The sequence below is a fragment of the Electrophorus electricus genome, chromosome 14, assembly GCF_041902795.1.
Source record: "Electrophorus electricus isolate QZ-2024a chromosome 14, ASM4190279v1, whole genome shotgun sequence".
Lineage (NCBI taxonomy): Eukaryota > Metazoa > Chordata > Actinopteri > Gymnotiformes > Gymnotidae > Electrophorus > Electrophorus electricus.
The window spans coordinates 25,712,614-25,732,245 of NC_137510.1; the positions used below are offsets into that span (position 1 = coordinate 25,712,614).

At 38.6% G+C, this 19,632-nt stretch overlaps 1 protein-coding gene across 7 annotated transcripts; it reads right to left on the reverse strand.

The window, feature by feature from the left end:
* Nucleotides 1-717: 717 nt before the first annotated feature.
* im:7147486 (uncharacterized) lies at nucleotides 718-15,771 on the reverse strand. 7 transcript variants are annotated; one of them, XM_081696576.1, is made up of 4 exons: nucleotides 15,498-15,771; nucleotides 9,906-9,952; nucleotides 9,570-9,652; nucleotides 718-5,168 (listed from the first exon to the last, which is right to left on the reverse strand). In XM_081696576.1, the coding sequence occupies exon 4, from the start codon at nucleotides 5,094-5,096 to the stop codon at nucleotides 1,314-1,316; it is 3,783 nt and encodes a 1,260-aa protein (XP_081552702.1). In that variant the 5' UTR covers nucleotides 5,097-5,168; nucleotides 9,570-9,652; nucleotides 9,906-9,952; nucleotides 15,498-15,771; the 3' UTR covers nucleotides 718-1,313. The 7 variants fall into 7 exon arrangements, with proteins under 7 accessions (XP_081552702.1, XP_035386309.2, XP_026863103.3 ...); XM_035530416.2 differs by having other exon boundaries at nucleotides 9,521-9,652; XM_027007302.3 differs by having other exon boundaries at nucleotides 9,887-9,952.
* Between the last annotated feature and the right edge of the window lie 3,861 nt (nucleotides 15,772-19,632).

Below are 19,632 nucleotides of genomic sequence, written 5' to 3' on the forward strand. Positions count from 1 at the left end.
TAATCAGAGAATTTAATTCGCCTCTACTTAAACATGGCATAGATTCTGCTGTTGACTGAGACCCCCAACAGACTTTCATCTCTTCATGTTCATACAAGTAAAGTGTTGATGCGATCATATTTGCAGCCTGCTGCATACTGACCAGCTTGGCGGTTACGTTTAATTCCGAGGCTGTCAATCAATCTCACCCTTTGAAAATTCTAAACACTCCTGTTAATGTCGTTTCAGGGAAAACTTTGAAAGTAACTCAAATATATTACATTCTTTACGGAAATATTTGTTGTTTTCACAGATTTAAAAAAACAGCTGTGCTGGGCCTATAACCAGTGCATTTACAGATTAGGACGAGATGTCATGTAACATGAATACACTTTTGGTTAGGTAGTGTTAATGTAAAAGGACACTTGTAATTCATTAATCATTACAAATGAATGAATGAATTCTTGATTGGTTTCATACTAAAAATAAACACAATGACTTCCTTTTACTATATATTTACCAGATAGCACATTAAGGTGCATGTGTAAAACCAAATGAAAACATACGTAGCACCTTTTACAATGTCTTAGTCATCGACATTTATCCTTTACTTATCTCATGCTTATATTTTGTCTTATACTGACCATTTAATTCATACAAAACGTTTAAACACACAACTTAACCAGCATTAGTTTAAATGGTTAAACCTGAAAACATTGACACTTGAAACATTAAGCATGTATGTAATTGACGTTTTTAATGTTTAACAAATCTGAGAACATGAATTTAAGATGCCACCAAATGTATTAATACAATATGAAGTATTTCAAAATGTGTTCATTAAATATTTCTGCTACACTGACAAATGCACTGAGCTTACAAATAAAACCTTTTCTACAATGATTTTTAGCTGTGCATGCATTTACCAGACGTATTATTAAAATGTCATCAAGAGGTGTGTGTGTGTGTGTGTGTGTGTGTGAGAGAGAGAGAGAAGATAAAATATGAGAAAAGCCATCATTTAGGTAACAGGAACCCACCAAAACAATGACCAAAGAGAAAAAAAAAAAAAAACAGCAAGAGTTTGCTTTACTAAATGTACTATATATTTACGTTAACTATAATGACTCTTTGCTAGTTTTAACAGAGGGAAAGCAAGATTAAATTAAGAGCACACACATTAAAATTCTGTTCTAATTATTTTATCTTATTACATACATAACTGATACTCAAACAGTGAAAGAAGTCTTTGTAATCTTGATCCTCCATTTTTCATATGTAACATTGGACACAGGATGTCCAGCACTGCTGTAAAATCTCCTATGCTTAGAATATTATTGCTGCTCAAAAGGTTCACTGGGCACTGTGACATGAAAAACCTCTGACCGAGACTGTCCCATATCTGTAGCATCGACTTCTGTGGACTCGATCACACTCCCCAAAATACGGTGTACCCTCCTCCTATGGTTCTTTAAGGACTTTATGTCGGGATAACTGCGCTGACAAATCTGGCATTTGAAAAGATTGTCCTGTCTTTGATGAGTGAGTCCCCTGAATGCCTCCAGACCACCTAGGATGCGATGGACTCGCCTCCTGTGGTTTCTCAAGGACCTTATATTAGGGTAGCTGCGCAAGCAAATCTGACACTGAAACTGAATTGAATGGCTTTGCTGCACAAATCCTTTTATTGTTTGAAGTCTGCCACCTAGAATACGATGTACTCTCCTCCTGTGGTTTTTCAAGGACTGAATATCTGGATACACACGAGCACAAATGTGACACTCAAACTGTTTGTACTGGCTTTGCTGCATAGTCTCTTTTGATGATACGAGTGCACCAGTTTTGGGGTCAAAAGTGTCAAATGTGACCAGGTTTTGATCTTTTGGTCGATGGACTTTCCTTAGATGGTCCTTGAGGGACTGAATTTTTGGGTAAATGCGTTGACATAGCTGACAACGAAAGGCATTTGACGGGCTGCTTTGTGAAACGTGTGCAGACTGAACAGTGGCTGACTCAGAAGCCCTGTTCATGCCATGTACCTTCTTTTTATGCTCCTCAAGAGCTTGGTGATTTGGGCAGTTATGCCCACAGATCTGACATACCAAAACCTTTTGCTGGCTGTGCGCCACCAAATGTTTTTTGAGTCCATCTAGGCAACTGAACCAACGAACACAGACAGGACAGCGGATCGGTTTGAAAGTAGGTATACACACATTGCCCTGAATGTGAACCTTGTGAGATAAGGAACTTTGGAATGCCATGCCACAGCGGGAGCAAGAGTATTTCTTTTGAGCAACAATGTCGTCTCTACAATTCAACCTCAGGTGTCTCAGCAGGGAACTACGCAGTCTGAACACCTTTTTACATCTGTGGCAAACACACGGGTCTGTGGGAGGTTTGTAATTTAAATGTGATTTCAACAGATCCTGAGGCTGTTTTTTCAAATTCTGCTCTGATGAGTGAGTATGTGGCGGTTGCTGATGCTGTATTTGTGACCCTTCCTGCTCATTTCTCTGTCTTGCATGTTGCTCGTGTAATTGTTGGTGTGCTTCAAAATCTGCCCAAGATTGCAAATTCTCACCACAATGAGAACAAATGTAGGACTCCAATGCATGCATTTGCAAATGCTCAAACAGAAGTCTAGGACAAGTGAAAGAAGCTCCACACTCACAAGTCACTTTTCTGGGAAGCATGGATGGTAATGACATAATGCCCCAGCTTCCACCCCCACTGTTATTACTGCCGCCCTGTCTGACTTGATTCTTAGAAGCTGGTGGCAGAACAAACATGTTTTCCCGGGGTTCTTGATTCTTCTTATCCAATGTCCTATTCCCTATTTGAGCATTTGCATTTCTTACTGACTGGCATCTTTTACGGTGCATGTTCATATTGTCTTTGCGGGTAAATGATGTACCACAATGGGGACATGGAAACCTTTTCTTTAGCCCAAGGATATTAGTTGACGCCTTTCCGAAAGAATGTTGCTCTATTAATTTTCTCGCGCCACAAATTTTAAGGTGCTCTTTTAGAGTGAAGCGCCGAGAATAGCTTTTCTGACACCTGTTACAAGAAAAACGCCTTATACCACTATCAGAAACATGCACTTGAAAATCTTTTCCTGACAGTGCAGCATTTGTTCCATTGTTGATGGAGGTTTCTAAGGGAACAACATCCTCATCAGAGTTTTCCCTGGGAGTCTCTTCCAAATGCCAATTTTCTTCTTCATTATCTATGAGCACATCAATCTCAGCATCATCCAGTGGCACAGTCCACTGTTCCCCTCCTGAAGACTCACTTGCCTCTGTGTCACTATCCTCCTCCAAGGCAGCTTGGGCAACTGCATTACCAACTAAACTTTCCTTTTCCATTGTTTTATCAACATTTTCTTTAGCGGGTTTTGAAGTAGACTTAGAAAAATTGGGAAGAAACGGCAAGAAACTCTTAGCTGAACCTCCTCCAGATTTGAGAGACAGAGATTGTGTCATTAATCCCATCTGATATTCTTCCATGATTGGGGAGACAGCATGAAGCTCTTCAGACTTTATAGGCTCTGGGTCTTTATAAGCATCTGTGTTCACACCAACATTTACCTGGCATGACTTCTGGTCTACTGAAGAGAGTTGCTCTCCTGCATTATGCTCCTCTCCAAAACTGCAGACTCTGGCATCTTTCTGAGCTGCAGCAGAGCATTTAAGAGAGGTTATCCACTGACAGTTGTGTTTATTAAGGGTGTGTCTCCGTGTATAGCTCCGACTGCAAAATGCACAGTGGAATAATTTTTGTGTGTGCAGTGTTGTAGGACTGTCTGATGCTAGCAACTCTTTTCCTATCAATGGAAAATGTTTGGATGTCCCAGCGTGTGAGCTAGAACAGATGTGGTTATCTGGAACAGAGTTTTCACTAATTACAAACTGCCGGCAGCAGCGGCAGACTTTTACTCTTTCTTTCCTATGACAGGCATGATGCATTATCAAGCTGTCCATGTCTTGGAAAACCCTGCGACAGAGACCACACTGATGCCTACTCTCAGTATTGTCCCTGCATAGTTTTTGATGTGTCTCAAGTGCCACCACAGGGTAGAAAGTCTTGGTCATATATACAAATCTCTTTTTTAAGAAGGTCTTGCTTGATTTTACATTCTGCTTACTGGCTGATGGTATGACAACATCTCTAGTGGGACCATATTTTGCAACCTTTTGTCCTAACTGATGATCAGAGCACCCAGAGTTTTGTGATATGGATGTTGCCTGTATTGGTGCTCTTGGTGAAACCTTTCGTGGGGGTAGGACCCTCTTACTTTGCCCCCAATTAATTTGGGCTGGATGTCTACGATTCATATAGGCAGATGCAAGCAATTTAAGCAGTGTGTTCTTATTCTTTGCTGTCTTTTCTTGACTTGGTTTTGGTGATTCCTCAGTTCTAGAATCAGATCTGTTTATGATCTCAGAATTTACATTCCCAGGTTCATTTTTAAAAGACTTGTTTTGTGTTTCTGAGATTGTTAAAAGGGAAGACAAGTCTGAGGGCTGCAACATTGCATGATGATGTTCTTCTGAGATGGAGCTGTGCGCAGGAGATATGTCCTTAGTGGACTCTTTGTTCTCAGCCAGAGAAGCAGCATGTGTATTCTGTTGAAGTGACTCTTCAATGCAGAGAAAAGGGGAGTTCTCACATAAGGGAACTTTGTCAGTGACACAGGGGCTATATTCCCTCTTAACTTCAAGATTGAACTCAGAATCTTTATTATTCAACACAGGAAAAGTCTCACCCAATGGTGCCTTGACCTGTTTTTCCATTTCATGTAACTTTTTATGCTCCTGTATTGCACTGAATTCTTGAAACTCTTCCCCACATTCACATATGCACATGCTTTGAGGGGCAGGAGGTGGCAATACCATGCACTGATGCTTTTCAAGAAGTTCCTTGCTTGCAAACAGGCTACCACAATGACTGCAAGTTGGTGACATACTCTTTGACTGGCTCGAGATTTCACTGGCATGAGATGCTTGATGTACCAAGAGAGATGCTAAACCATGAAAGGTTGCTGAGCATGCCACACAGCTGTACGTTTTAGTGGAGGGAGTCCCAGTGGGTCTTGTTTCCTGGAGTCCAAGCATTTTGGGATGTCAGAGCAAGGTAGTGCTAGAACCTGTGTTAATCATTCAGTTGCCATGATTCTTGTAGATTTCCTAAAGAAGAAAAGCAAAGACAAAAATAAACTTTCCTTCAAAACAGTTCACAGAACACATAATTTTCAGTGTCATAATTCATGAGAAATTAAGATCAACTATGAAGGTCAAATTATTTTAAAGAACATACAATTTAAGTTATTCATTACTTAACATTTAACAATGTTTGACTGCCATGACTAATCAACATTATTGATACTGTCCACAATGGAAAATCAAAAAGAAGCTCTCACAATTGTGTAATAATAACTATGACAATAATAACTGAGTTATTATGGACTCTACACCATAATCACAATGATGCTGAATCTAGGATTTTTTTACTGACAGGCCCTTGAATGCCATACTTCACTCTAAACACTGGTGCTCCAAAAGATTGTGTTAACTCCTAACTCTTCTTCAACCAGTATATGTCTGTGTTGCTTGGCACCACTTAAGCACCATAATTACATCTGCTAACACTACCACTGCTATAATCCTCACCACCAAAAACAATGACTACCTAGAGAAAGGACGTAGACTTCATTGTTACATGGTTCGCTAACAATAATTTCCTCCTTAATGCCAGTAAAACAAAGGAATTCATGGCTGACTTTTGAAGAGGACAACATGCACCCAAATGTATACAGGGCATTACAGTAGAAAAAAATTAATTTCCTGTCAATTTCCTAAGAGTTCATATCACAGACGACCTCAGTTGGTCAGCCTATATCACCCACCTTACAAAGAAAGTCCAGCATTGCCTCTATTTTTTAAGGAGACTTTTTAACGAGTAAATTCAAAATGGCCCTTGATGACCTTCTACAACTGCATTGCACTCTGACCATAAGCATCGCAGTACAGCACATCCACAGCCACTAACTGCAAGGTCCCACAGAGAGTAGTGAAGACCGTTCAGTAATTCAGTGGAAACTTTCCCTACGGTTAACATTTACGGCATTTGGCTGACGCTTTTATCCAAAGCGACTTACAAAAATATGCCTGAATACTACTTGAGCAACTGAGGGTTAAGGGCCTTGCTCAGGCAACTCAGTGGCAACTTAGTAGTCGTGGAGCTTGAACCAGTAACCTTCCAATTATAAGTCAGGTACCTTAACCATTGAGCCCCAGTTAAGCATTAGTCTTCTATGCATAGTGTACATCGGTCATTCTATTAATTTAACCAGTATGAAAAAACAATGTAGACACCTGTATTGCACTTTACCTCACAAACTTGAAAACAGTAAATGCCAAAACAAACAAAATAATCTTGGTCAGACCTGCTCATAGCCTTAAACAGTCTCTAAAAAGTATACTGTATGCCCTGCTCAGTGTTTCTTAATTGGGTACTAAATGTAATGCCCTGTATTAATTACCTATTGTCCTGCTTTTAGTGTCACATTATTTGCACTATACTAAACTTTTTGCTTGTTTGTTTTACTGGACTACGTTTGCACATAAGCTTAGCTAATTTACATTTAATTATACTGTGCCTCTGCATCAGTATCTCCTGAATCTGTTGAATAGTTTGATCAAAGATGACTCATGACATTTATTAAAATATTGTTCATATCATGAAACACCTAGTGCTTGTACAAAAATCATCTGCATTTATTTGCAACTCAAATTGGTGGGGTTATGTTTGAAATGTAAGTGCAGGTTTTGATTGCTAAAAAGTACTACAATATGTATGCTAACGCAATAACTTTAGCGTCACTAAAAGGCTACTTCATAACTCTAAAAACATATGACTATTTTTGATTTATGTGTCTCTATGATGGTAAAAAAGATCAACAACATATCACAAACTCATATCACAAGCAATTTTTAAAAATATGTGGTAAAAAAAACAACTGTGGGTAAATTCTTTCTTAGTCTTTTAGTATGGTACAGGACTTGGGGTGCAATAGGGACTAGGTTAGCAAATGGAGCCCCATGAATGGAAAATAATATACCGGTATTTTCTGTGTTGAGTGTTAAGCTCTTTCTAGAAACTAACACTGGGCTAAAGAAATGTAATTTATATCTGGACATAAATGAATGTCTGTGTTAAATTTTAATGTTAAAACATTTGAATGCATTTTTGGTATTTATAAGCAGTTCTGCTAAGTTAACATTTTGTGCTTTAAAATGTAATTAAATGTGGAAAAAATACGATTGCAGAAATGTTTAGATTCAACACGAAACAACGAAAAACACCAAATCAGGATAAAACACATTTAATCATTTAACCAACAGTTTGGTAAAACAAGGTATAGAATGCAACAGAAGACACTCGACAGTCTAATGCCGATTCTCTGTAAAAGTGATATCCTGTAACAGATTTTTTGCAAATGGACCATAGAACATATTGTTTCAAAGAATGTCAGAAGAAAAGCTTCTTAAGGTATATTTTGTCATTTTGCAAGACTGTTGTGGATGCAGTCAGGTAACCAACAAGAGTAGAAGTGCTCTTATTAGCCATTTGGCAGTGTTTACAACTGATTAAATTGTCTTTTATTGCCCAATCTCTATGAAACGTGTCAGCAAAACGCTGCAGCTCAATTATGTAGGCAGCTGCACTGTAATGATCATCCAAGTTTCAACAGTGCAATACATTAAAGGAATCTTTGACCATTTCTAGTATATTTTTTAGACCATCATAACTATTTGGTTTTGGGCTGTCACAACTAATCAGCACTAATCAACAACGTCCACAATGGAAAAATAGTTGTCAGCATGTTAGCGAATAACGGCTTGACGATGTTTGCGTGTCCCTTTTCAAATGTGATTGAAAAGGGGAAAATATACAAACTGTAGAAAATGCAGTACAGGGTGGTTCATGAACCACAAAGTAAAAAAGTAAACATTTCACTTCTACCTTATGTAAAAAAGACATTTTCCTTTAAAATGTGTAATATTGACCTCATTTGTCATAGTTCCATGACTGTAAAGCATCTTAGAAAAATCACAGCATCCAGTATTGTATCTGGAAGCTCATTCCAATTTTCAGCTAACTGCTTTGGTGTGCAATTGTAAATACACTGTAATTATAAATGTATTTAAATGAATGTGCATATAAATGAATGTGATGTTTAATAAAGTAAGCAAATATTAAGCTTTGTATAGCCTTATGGAATGAAACATGATGGCAGCAGATTCACTTAAAGAGGATGCGGTGAGCGAGCTGAGTGAAGATATTTTATACTCAATAAAGTTTGCTGTGCACTGAAGCTCCCAGCATGATGACAGACAAACTAAAGCCTCCACCAGTGTTGTTTCTGGACTCCATTTATCCAAGTCCTTGAAATGCTGAAAGGACAAATTCCTTCTATATGTGGATCTTATCATGAGAGATATAAAGGAATCAAAGAATTTGAAGCGATTCTACTACATCATCAGAAAGAACAGTTGGGAATTATTAGATGTTAGTTGGCAGCCTGACAGCCAAAGAGTGACAGTGTGTGTTCTTGCTGGAAAGTATGAAACATTACAATCCTAGCATAAATGAAACAGTTGAACACTATATATTATTTATAAGAAATCAGAGCACTGGTCAAGAGTGACTGCTATGTCACAGGTCTCCCAAGTGTTAGCCAGAACATGCAATTTTGGTGATGTTAGAGATTTGCTTATACAGAGCAAGGTTGTCTGCAGGATAGATTTCATGAGAAAAACACAGGATAACTGTTTACAAATGTGCAAGGCTATAGTGTTGTCCCAAGAGAACAACAAAACTATTTCAGGTGCAGTTGCGCATGACGTACATGCAATGAAAAAGATGTCAAAGACATCCCAAAGATACAGTCACATGTAGATTCTGTGGGGAAAGTACACAAGAGAAACAAGTATCCAGCATTTGGTAAGAAATGCAAGAAGTGTGGAAAAGAAAATCACTTTGCAATAAAATGCAAGTCTAAGCCTGAGAGAAGCCATAAAAAACTGTACATGAGGTTACAGAACAGGAAAGTGGTTAATTTGAGAACATAGTCAGCATTACCACTGCACATCTCTACACTGAAAATATAGTGGAAACTAGAATAAAAACAAGGAATGTCAGAGGTTGGTTGGCATGCTCTTAGACAAAGATCTTGTGAAATTCCAGACTGATTGTGGTAAGCCTTCTAAATCCTGACACAAAGTGAGCAAAAAGACTATGTTGCAAGTATTGAAACATTATGGGAAAATGCATAGTTAAATTAAGGATTTAAAGAAATCAGAAACTTGATGAGATTAAATTTCAGGTGGTGTACAGTACTTGTTCAGTGCCATTTCTAGGTGAGAGCCAGTAAAGCCAAGAAGGCTGGCATGAGAACATCTCAGCAACAGATGGCGTCAATGCAGAAAGGTACACAGATACTGAGTGGACAAAGGCGCAAATTAAAGAGAATTACAGGGATGTGTTTGCTTGCGATGGTTGTCTGGAAGGGGAATACAAACTACCAAAAAGGAGAGTCCCAGTCACCATGATGAAATCATTAAAAAGGAAGAGTTACAGGATCTTCTGTGGAGAGGGATCATCATGCCTGTAGAGAGAAGCACAGATTGGACCACAATGAAAAGCTGAGACAGTTCTTGACTCGTTGCAGAGAAACATCAGGATAAATGGTGATAAATTTATACTACGGCAGTTGGAAATTCTGCACAGAACACTTACTAACTGCTACCCAACAGAAAATTGACCCAGAGAATGATCAGGCAATGACTCATATGCAATAGATGTGAAAACTGTTCAGTTGTTATTGGGGATAGTGAATTACCTCTCTGTTCAGCTCTTACCAAGACAACTGTGCAAGCCTGAGACAGTTGACCCATCAGGACATCATCTGGGAATGGACAGTTCAACATAAGGATGCATTTCTTAAACTGAAAGAAGCCATTTCAAATGCCCTGGTAATACAATCCAGAGGAAGAACCAACTGTCCAGGGTGATGATTCAGATATAGGTCTAGGTGCTGCACATGCCTATCAAATTTTTGAGTAGAGCACATGGACAGAATGTGGCAATGCTCAAAAAGAGAAGGAATTCTTGGCCATGGTGTTTAATATGTAAAAGTATGTATGAATGCAAAGTCACCATGCAAAGCGATCACAAACGCTTGGAGAATATAGTTGCTGCTAAGTGCTCCTAAACAGTTGCAACGAATGATGCTCTGCATCCAGAAATGAGCTACCAAAATGGAATCATTCTTATGGGAAGATGTGCTGTTATTCCCCACACTCTCAGAGGAGAGACTGCACAGGGCATCCACTCTTCTCATTTGGGGGTTGGAGGCTGCTTAAGGAGGGCCAGAGAGCGTGCGTATTGGCAAGGTATGAATGACCAGATGAACTCAATAATTCATACTGGGGTGCAATATGACGCAAAGGCCATTGAAGGAAACTGGCACTGATTTATTCAACTATGTTGGTAACGACTACCTATTATTATTATTATTCAAATGTTTGGGAGATTGACTATTTACCACAGTCCAGCACATTAAGAAAAGTACTGAAAGCTCATTTTGCTGGTCAGAGTATTCCAGATACTGTGATTTTGGACAACAGCGCAGTTTATATCCTAGGACTTTAGGACATTCAGCCAGCTATGGGATCACAGAACCACTTTGGCAGGTTATCCACAGAGCAATGGCGAAACAGAATCAGCTGGATGTACTGTACTAAGGTGACTGTGTAAGACTGCAAACATTTTAACCTTACACTGGCTGGAGGAAGGGCAGGGTTGTTCATCACACTGGCACAAATAGAGTTAGACTGTGGGAGTGTTATTCAGAGGAGTTGTAGACAAGTGCAAGATGTGTCTCAGACTGAACAAACCCAATTGGAAATGGGAGATTCTAACCACAGAAGGCCTGAACTTTACACTTCTCATAATGCATTGAATAGGAACAGCCACAGACTTTATCGATACTCAGTCACCTGTTGCTACCAAACCGGGTCGCAGAGTGGTCAAGCCAGGGTATGTGAAAATGATGTGATTTAGACATAGACATGTGAACTTTAGTGTGGGGGTTAAAGGACTGCATTGCAGTTCAATGAAAAAAGCACTTTGAGGAATTTCTGTTTGTGTTTGCATCTGCTGATGGACATTAGGTATTGCTTTAAGTAGTTATTCTACACCTAGAGTGCATGGGTCAATTTTTATTGAGGTATAATGTTGCCTGCACGTTGAATACTGAATGTGACTCATTAACAAAGTAAGCGAGTTTTAAACTTTAACTGTCTATTCAGTATAGTCTTAAAGAACATGCATAACAGAATGAAACATGGCTAACCATGGGTCTTTCTAAGGGTCTTGCTCAGGGGCCCAACAGTGGCAACTTGGCAGCAGTTGGGCTTGAACCAGCAACATTCTGATTATAGGTCAAGTACCTTAATCAATGAGTTACCCATTGGCCTTTACTAGCCTAGTCCATGGAGCAAACCAGGGTTTGCACTAGTCAATAAATTCCTCCTTATCCACCTCCCTATGAATAAGGTACATAAAACAGACAGACAAAACAATTGGTAGACAAACAAATGATAGAAAAGTGAACTCTCCTCAGAAAACAACTAGAGTCAGACACACACAGAAGAAAGACTGTCCCTCAGAGAACAAGTCAGAAAACTGCTGTCCAATGCTATACCAATTACCGGCAATCATAGCATACGTCTCACACCAAGGCTTTGCAAAAGACTGGCATTTGCTAACGAACCCTAGCTCCCGGCTCATGGCCTCCCTCTGGTGGCTGCTAACTGGTGTTGGGAGCCATCCATTAAAATGTTCTTTCAATAGTCTGCAAATGGTTTGCTCATTATTTTGCACATAGGTGTGCAATTTTATGAATTGACAAGTCACGAAAAATATAAGGCCCTGAATCCTTGCAGGGTAGTTAATGATAGCAGCAGTGAGTGAGACGGAGACCATAACTTGTTGAGGTTTTATAGATGGCACTTTTATTCTCTAGGTTAAACCTGAGGTTGAAATTAACCTGAGGAAAAACAACAAAACTCTGGTGACTGTCCCTGAATGTCTATTACTCTCCTTTGCTTTGCCTGAACTGTATATTTTAAACCCACTGCATTATTTAAATGAAGACCATGAGCACAGTGTTACTCCTTAACAGGAATCTTCATCATTGGCTATCCAGATCCTCTGGCAGTGCTGTGCTCCTCTGCACAAAGCCTATCTGTCACTGATTGCAAGTCACTTCCACACCTAAAAACAGGAACTTTTCGACAGGAGTGTCCTTGTCCTGGTTGTCTAGTGTTAAAATGTCACTAGCCACAGTTGCTATTGACACCCCTCCACATTACCTATGCCTGTGGAGTACCAATACCACCATATTAAGTATGCTTGTACACAACCAGCACTGCCAAAGTTACTTCTTGTCCCTCCCAATGTCCCACCTTCATTGTTTGATTGACAGGAGTGCCTCTGACAACTTGTAACTGCATTTTCATACTGGCAGAGCTGGAGCATGAGGGAAATGCAATTGAAAATTAAATATTGTTTTTCAGGTTAATATCAGTCATACTGTTAAGACTGAAAATGTAATTACTTTTGATTTTACATTTGGCAGCCATTGTAAATACATGCTATGCATTTGAATTTGCATTATGTCTTAAATAATGCATACTGAAACTATACCATTTAACTAACATTTTCATGTTTGTGTTTGAATTTGAAAAAAAGTCCAGAATATGCCACCACATTGTACACAGAAATGTACGGACATAAGAAATTAAACTGTAACTACATTGTAATTATAAATGCAATTGAGTTTGAAAAAAGTCCAGAATATTCTGCCATAGCTTTATTTTAGAAAACAAAATAAGCAGCACTGAAGAGAAGCTACACGGCTAAAGAATATTACTTGGGTTGCTTGTGCGCTAAGACATGCTTGCTTGAGCAAATGAATATAAATTTATTTATTTATTTATTTCCATCCATGTTTTGGCCTGACATCCACATGCAAACAGCTTTAGATCAGTAAAACTGGTTGGCTGAAGCAGTTGGCTGAAAAAATGAAGAAGAAAAAAACCAAACAAAACAATTAAATGCACAAATCCCAGCCATGCCCAAAAAAGAAAGAATATGAGATAGAGAGAGAGAGAAAGAGAGAAAGAAAGAGAGAGAGAGAGAGAGAGAGAGAGAGAGAGAGAGAGAGAGAGAGAGAGAGAGACAGACAGACAGACAGACAGACAGACAGACAGACAGACAGACTGCATTCTTCTGGACAGAGATCTTGCATGTTGTTCCTTGAGATCTGCTGAAGCCAGACTCCCAGTTTGGCGGTCATAGTGCTCTGATTACTACTGGAGATATATAATTTCAATGATGACCCAGATATATAATTCACTGAGATGGCTGGCTCCCCTGACATACGTCTCAAATGTACATAACACTGTGTGAACTGCAGTTTAATCTTAAATTACTGTACGTTTTGTGGGCCTTTCATGCTGAGTAAAATAATGTTTTTGAGAGCAATGAAGAAAATATATTGCTAAGCTTTTGCTAAATATAGTCTTCTTAAGAAAACAGCATATGTATATGTTATAAAGAGGGAATAATCAGAGAAACCATTTTGTAATGGTACATATTTAATTTTGCTTGACTGCAGATTTTCTTTTCCTAATTCAATGAAACACAACTGAACCATTTACTCGATTATGGAAATTTAGCTTGCCTGAATCGTTTTTAACGCGCATGTGACAGTTCACTGTTAGCAGCGCCAAAAAGCTCCAGTAACATTTCCGCACTTGACAGAGAAGCGGGAGTGTGATGACAGTCACACCAAGCTCATGGGTTCAATTCCCAGGGAGCAGTGTCATACTGATATTAAAAAATGCAAGTTGCTTTGGATAAGAGCGTGTGCGAAATGACATTCATGTAAACAATTAACCGAGGTGTTTGATACAAAAACGAACTGGCCATTCAGTTATTTAAGTATCAACCTGTTTCTAGCAATTTCGTATATAAACTGAACGCAAAAACCACAACATGTTGTTATTTGTTCTTAGTTTCCACGATGGGCGCCGTCATGTTGAGGTGACGTCAAGGAATCTCAGAGCAGTTTAAAAAACTCGACGAGATGGCAGACCGTTCAAATGGACTTTTCCTACTTTGGAGTCGGAAACCTCCCATTTCCCACTTCTAGTATAATGCCCTCCACTCTTAGTTGGAGAAATACATCAATTCTGCGCAAATTCTTAAGACTGACACAGTGAGTGGTGAAGCACGCTTCAGTCCGCAATAGAAAGCATGCTCCCAGTCTAAAACTATGTTAACAACATCATGGAAAAAGGTTTTGAGTGCCTTGATCGTTGACTTGAACTGAGCAGCCATTTCACGCCATAGTGCACGTACACGGCTCTAAGCTAATGGTTCAAATCACTGAACTTAGAGCTCACTCTGCACCCACCTGTTCTTTTTGATTGCGCTGTGCATCCGTTAAAAAAGGAGAACAAAGGAATGACCTGTCTGCATTTGTAGAACTGTTAATTACAGTAAAAAACAAACAACAACAACAAAAACTGCAACATTAAAAAAAGAGCTACAACGCAAGTTACAAATAAGCAACTAAGTTGAAGCGCAACATCAAGTGGCTTGATGTTATGTCTTCACTTGTGGAGGGGCCTGGCTCCTGGAGCGGACTCACACAGGGTTTGATGTAGTAGCTGGGATGTAGGGATTAAAGCCACGTGTTATACACAGCAGAAACACAACCTGACCTCATAAAACCCCAAGATACGTCAACACACAAGCAACGCCCGGCCTACTGCACACGCTCAACATGTGCTTTTATGCGCCTGTGGCATACAGAAACCCCAGTCCTCAAGGGGATGACACGTTTAAAAGAGAACAGAGAAGAGCGCGAATGGAAGCAGACCGCCCGTTCCTGCCAGGTATAACGAACCTAACTATAATGCTCAAAATGTTCTTGCCTTTTGAATTTCCAGATGACACATTTCAGACTGCATTCTCGTACGTGATTCCGTCTTAAACACATTCAGTGAGATAGCTTAACCATAAATGTGTGCAGGCCTTTACTTTTCAGTGTGGATCCACATTTCACACTGTAAACATGGCACTCAGCAAAAACACTGAACGTCAGGTATTAACAGCTGAACGCAGTGAGAGCGCTGTCGACACCGGCCTTTCGTGTCTACTAGCTATCTACCAAGCAACGAAAGACCACTTTACAGCCTAAACGTCAACTCCGATTTAGCAAAACAAATCTGTGCTATTTTATTTATATTTGCCCCGCAAAAGAAGCACATAGGAGCTAGCTAGCTAGCCTGATGAGCTAACCATTTTACTAGCTAAGCATCTGTTTAACTGTGGAAAAAAATGTTTCCTATTTTTAATGAACACCGAATATCACTCACCATTGTTTTCGTTGCAGTTTTCAAGCCACAGCATTATCGACAGAGCTTCTTACATACATATGCATGCATATATATATATAGAGAGAGAGAGAGAGACACACACACACAATCTCTCTCTCTCTCTCTCTCTCTCTCTTTCTCTCTCTCTCTATATATGCCTAGTTTTAGCTGGGCGCCACGCATTACCAGTGAGATAGCTGGCTAACTAGCTATGCTACCTTGCCCTTCCTTGATATGGGCTGGTAAGCACTGGAAGCATCAGCTCTATCTGGTTTTCCCCAAGACAGCGACCGGAATTACTATTCTTCAAAATAAAAGCGCCAGAACGCAACCTCTATATAAGAGAAAACACATGATAAATGTTGTAGTCTGAAAATAAGTCCACACTATAAACTACTGGTTTAATTAGATGTCATGTCGGGAAATAAACGTAATAAAACGAATGCTCAGCAGCACTTAAATCTATGGAGTATTAAGGAGGAAAATACCAGCTTGCAGTTTTGGAAGTTGGGCTACAAGTAATACAAATGCAGAATGAATGCCCCCTGTATCAGACAGTGTAGAAATCTACTGTATATTTCACACTAAACTTGTCATGTTTGATCATGATAGGAGTGAACTGACAAGCTAACATGCAAAGTAGGTGAAGTGTATATGACATGGAAACAAATCTGTCTCGTCATATTTTGAAATTTAAAAGCCTTTGAATTCCTAGCACTGAATTGTTTTGCATTGAAATGATGTATCCGAATTTTTGCCTCTGAATTCAACTCTTGATTTTTTAAATAACTGATTTTCACTTGTGCTTTTCAATGATATGCCATTTTATTGCACTTTAAAACTGTTGACCATCCTTAAACACCACTGCTACCCCTGAGTTACATTACATTATTGGACGTCCATTTGTGCGTTTTTAATTTTTTGGAGCGTAAAGTGAAACAGCTAGTTAGTTTACAGTCAGATCATTTTGCTTTTTTGCCATTCCGATTATATTTACTGCCTCAGAACTGTGACTATCATTAGAGACAACAAACCATGCTCACATACCTTAGTTATTGTAACAAAAAATTAACGACCGCCACCTCATTAAGATAAAAGTTCCGCACAGGGATTTGAGACAGAATCGATTGCTTATCCTTCGTATCCCGGATTTTAGAATTTTAGGATCTGAATTTGGCCCATAGGATTTCAGCAACTCGTATATCTATATTAGACGAATTCTTAAAACTTGATTCTAAATTAGGTAACATTGAAAAAAAGTGAAAATTCATTACTGAAAAATTCAAGAGTTCAAGAGGCAAAAATTAAGATAAATAATTTAAATCCAAAGAAATTCAGTGCTAAAAATGTAAGGGCTTCAAAATCTGGTGAGACAGATTTGCTTCCATAATAATATGACATTATATGTACAAAACATCATTAACATTGTAACAGTATAAAGTGTAGGTGCACTTTACTCCTTTTTGAGCAACTTGCTGACTTGGGCTCCAAATACTACTAGCCATGTTCCTTCCTAGAGATGGGAGCAGAGAGAATTGTGTGGGCAGAGGGTGACTGGTACCTTCTCCCTGCCATCTTCCATTATTTGTGTGTCTGTGTGCAGGGGTTCATAACCTTGAAGTATTAGACTTCCACTTCTGAGATAAAATATGTTCCCTTCAGTTTGCCAGAACAAATAATGGAACATATTTTGAAACAATAAGAAAGTTATAGCATAAGTTTGGAATTGGTATAAAATGCAACACAGATGCTGGGTAAGCACCCATAACTAGCGATTCATTTTAAAAACCCATTTAGAGAAAAACAATACCATAAGGAGTGGTGTTATTTGTCTATAGATATCTGAAAAATAACCAGTGTGACAAACAAACAATAGCAAAGGAAATCATGACACTGTAAGTTTACACTACAATGAAAAACCTTTTCTGGTAATCCTGAAGTGGTGCAACAAATTGCAAAAATTACAAGAAGTAATACAGATAAGCAATAAGTAAGTACTGCAGAAGAATTAAAATCAGCTATTAATACAAAACTGTAGCAGTTTGACATTATGAAGTACCAGGTTCAGTATGTTTATACTGAATCACAATATGAGGCATTAGTACTTATTCCAGTAAGTAAGTAGAAACCTAATTCTGGCAGTGAAGATGGGAATACTTCAGTACAGAGCAGGCCACATTTCCTACCTAGTATAGATAAAAATATCAAACCATAATGCAACTTGGTACCATACCCTACATTTTAAAAAGTTACCACAAATCAAGAGGTCCCAGTTGATCCCTGAGAATAAGCCATAACCCTTGTTGCCAAACATTTTCTTTTCAGAAGTGAGAGTCAGCAGGTTGGGCTACTCAAAGTTTATTGTAGAGCACTCACTGTCTAGTCCACTCCCAGTCTACCTTGACATTTCTGACATACAGGCTTAATACTATGCAGTTGTTGATCAATCCTACCTATAGGAACACTGTCTAATAAGTCAGGAGGCATAAAGATATGTACTCTAATCAGCAATGGTTGAATACAGTTAATTAAATTTGGACATTTCAGTCTTTCATTAGTTACTTTTTGAATGAATATTTTGAACTGATGCTTGGTGTCATTAGTCTGCTTTAGCACTATTCATTTCTTTTATTAAGCAAAATGCAACAAATGCCTATGGAAAATAATAAATACAATGTTCCTGGAAAATAAAGGTTTAGTCACAAGGAAAAGAGATGGCATCTCAAACATATAGAAAGGGCAAAATGGAATATTGAACTAAAAACTGCCGTGCAAAGATACATTTCAGAGGGCATCAAAATAGAGAGCCGACACCGAAGTAGGAACATGTGACGCATATGGAGCAACAGTCCCTGAAACAGAAAATGCAGGCAGTAGGAGTGCCAAACAGAGCCCCCTCTGCAGCCCTGAGGAATGACACTTTTATACACATCTGTAGCATGGCCTAAAAAGGAAATAACTAGAATACTATAGAAAACACAAACTACCAAGCTGACAATTCCAAAAATAGGTTGCACCGACACCAACACAAGTGATCAACATTAATAAAATTTAAATTTAAAAAACCTAGAAAAGGCTTCATTGTTACTCTGCTTTTGTACATTTCAGAGTGCACATTGGGACCTGACTAGTACTTATAGAAAAACGGACTAGACATTAATTGCTTATTTTTCATTTTATTTATGTTTATTTTTCTCTTTCTCTACTTATTCTGCTTCATATTGTCCATATTGTTACTATCGTAGTGTCCGTAGTTGGCCAGAGGAGGATGGTCCCCTTGTGAGTCTTGGTTCCTCTCAAGGATTCTTCCGCAGTTTTTCCTTGCCACTGTATTATTTCACTGTAGTTGAAATAATTCAGGCTCAGATGAATATTCTTACCAAACTAATTTTTTTCCAGTGTATATCAATATATATCCTAAATCTATCACATATCTAAGAACAATATTTCTGCCTTCATCTGTTTTTTTTTCCCCAACACATTCCTATCTTATTTAAGCATGTAATCATTTTACTTTCACTTTCACTATGCAGATCCCTGCAGTGCCTCCTTTGGTCATTAGGGCCTTGGGACTGAAGCAATATGAGGCTCTTCTCAAGCAGTGGACAAATTTATGCCATCTCCAGTGGAAAATACCACTTCTTTTATAAATTATTTTGAGGGTTACTCTTCCTAAGCATGCACCTTGTGAAGTAACATGATTATTAAAATGACTAGTTAGCAGACTCTCAGCATTACATATAGCTTACATGAGTCTTGCATAAAAGGCTCTACAGTTTCTAGTGGAGGACAGTCTAAAGAACTCCATTTCAGTTTTTAATGTTGACATAACCTACTCTCACAAACTTTTTTTCTGTTGACCTCTGAGAGAAGGTCAGTCTTAAAAATAATTTTAAAAAAGAATAAAAATATTATGTCAAATCACTTTTACTCCACACACCAAATCACACATATACAGAGTGCCAGGGAAACATAGGTTAACAGATTTTTGCCACCTCACTATGCAAGCGTGTTTTTTAAATTAACTTTTAAACCCTTTGGTCTTCATGGTAGTTTAGGACTCTATTCTGAATCTCTAAAACATAGATTTGATCCTAAAGGCTAAATATCCATAAGTACAAAGTTTGCAACAAGT

Coding starts and splice junctions, on each gene's coding strand:
- im:7147486 (XM_027007303.3), bottom strand. CDS start 5,096: ATGCTTGGACTCCAGGAAACAAGACCCACTGGGACTCCCTCCACTAAA.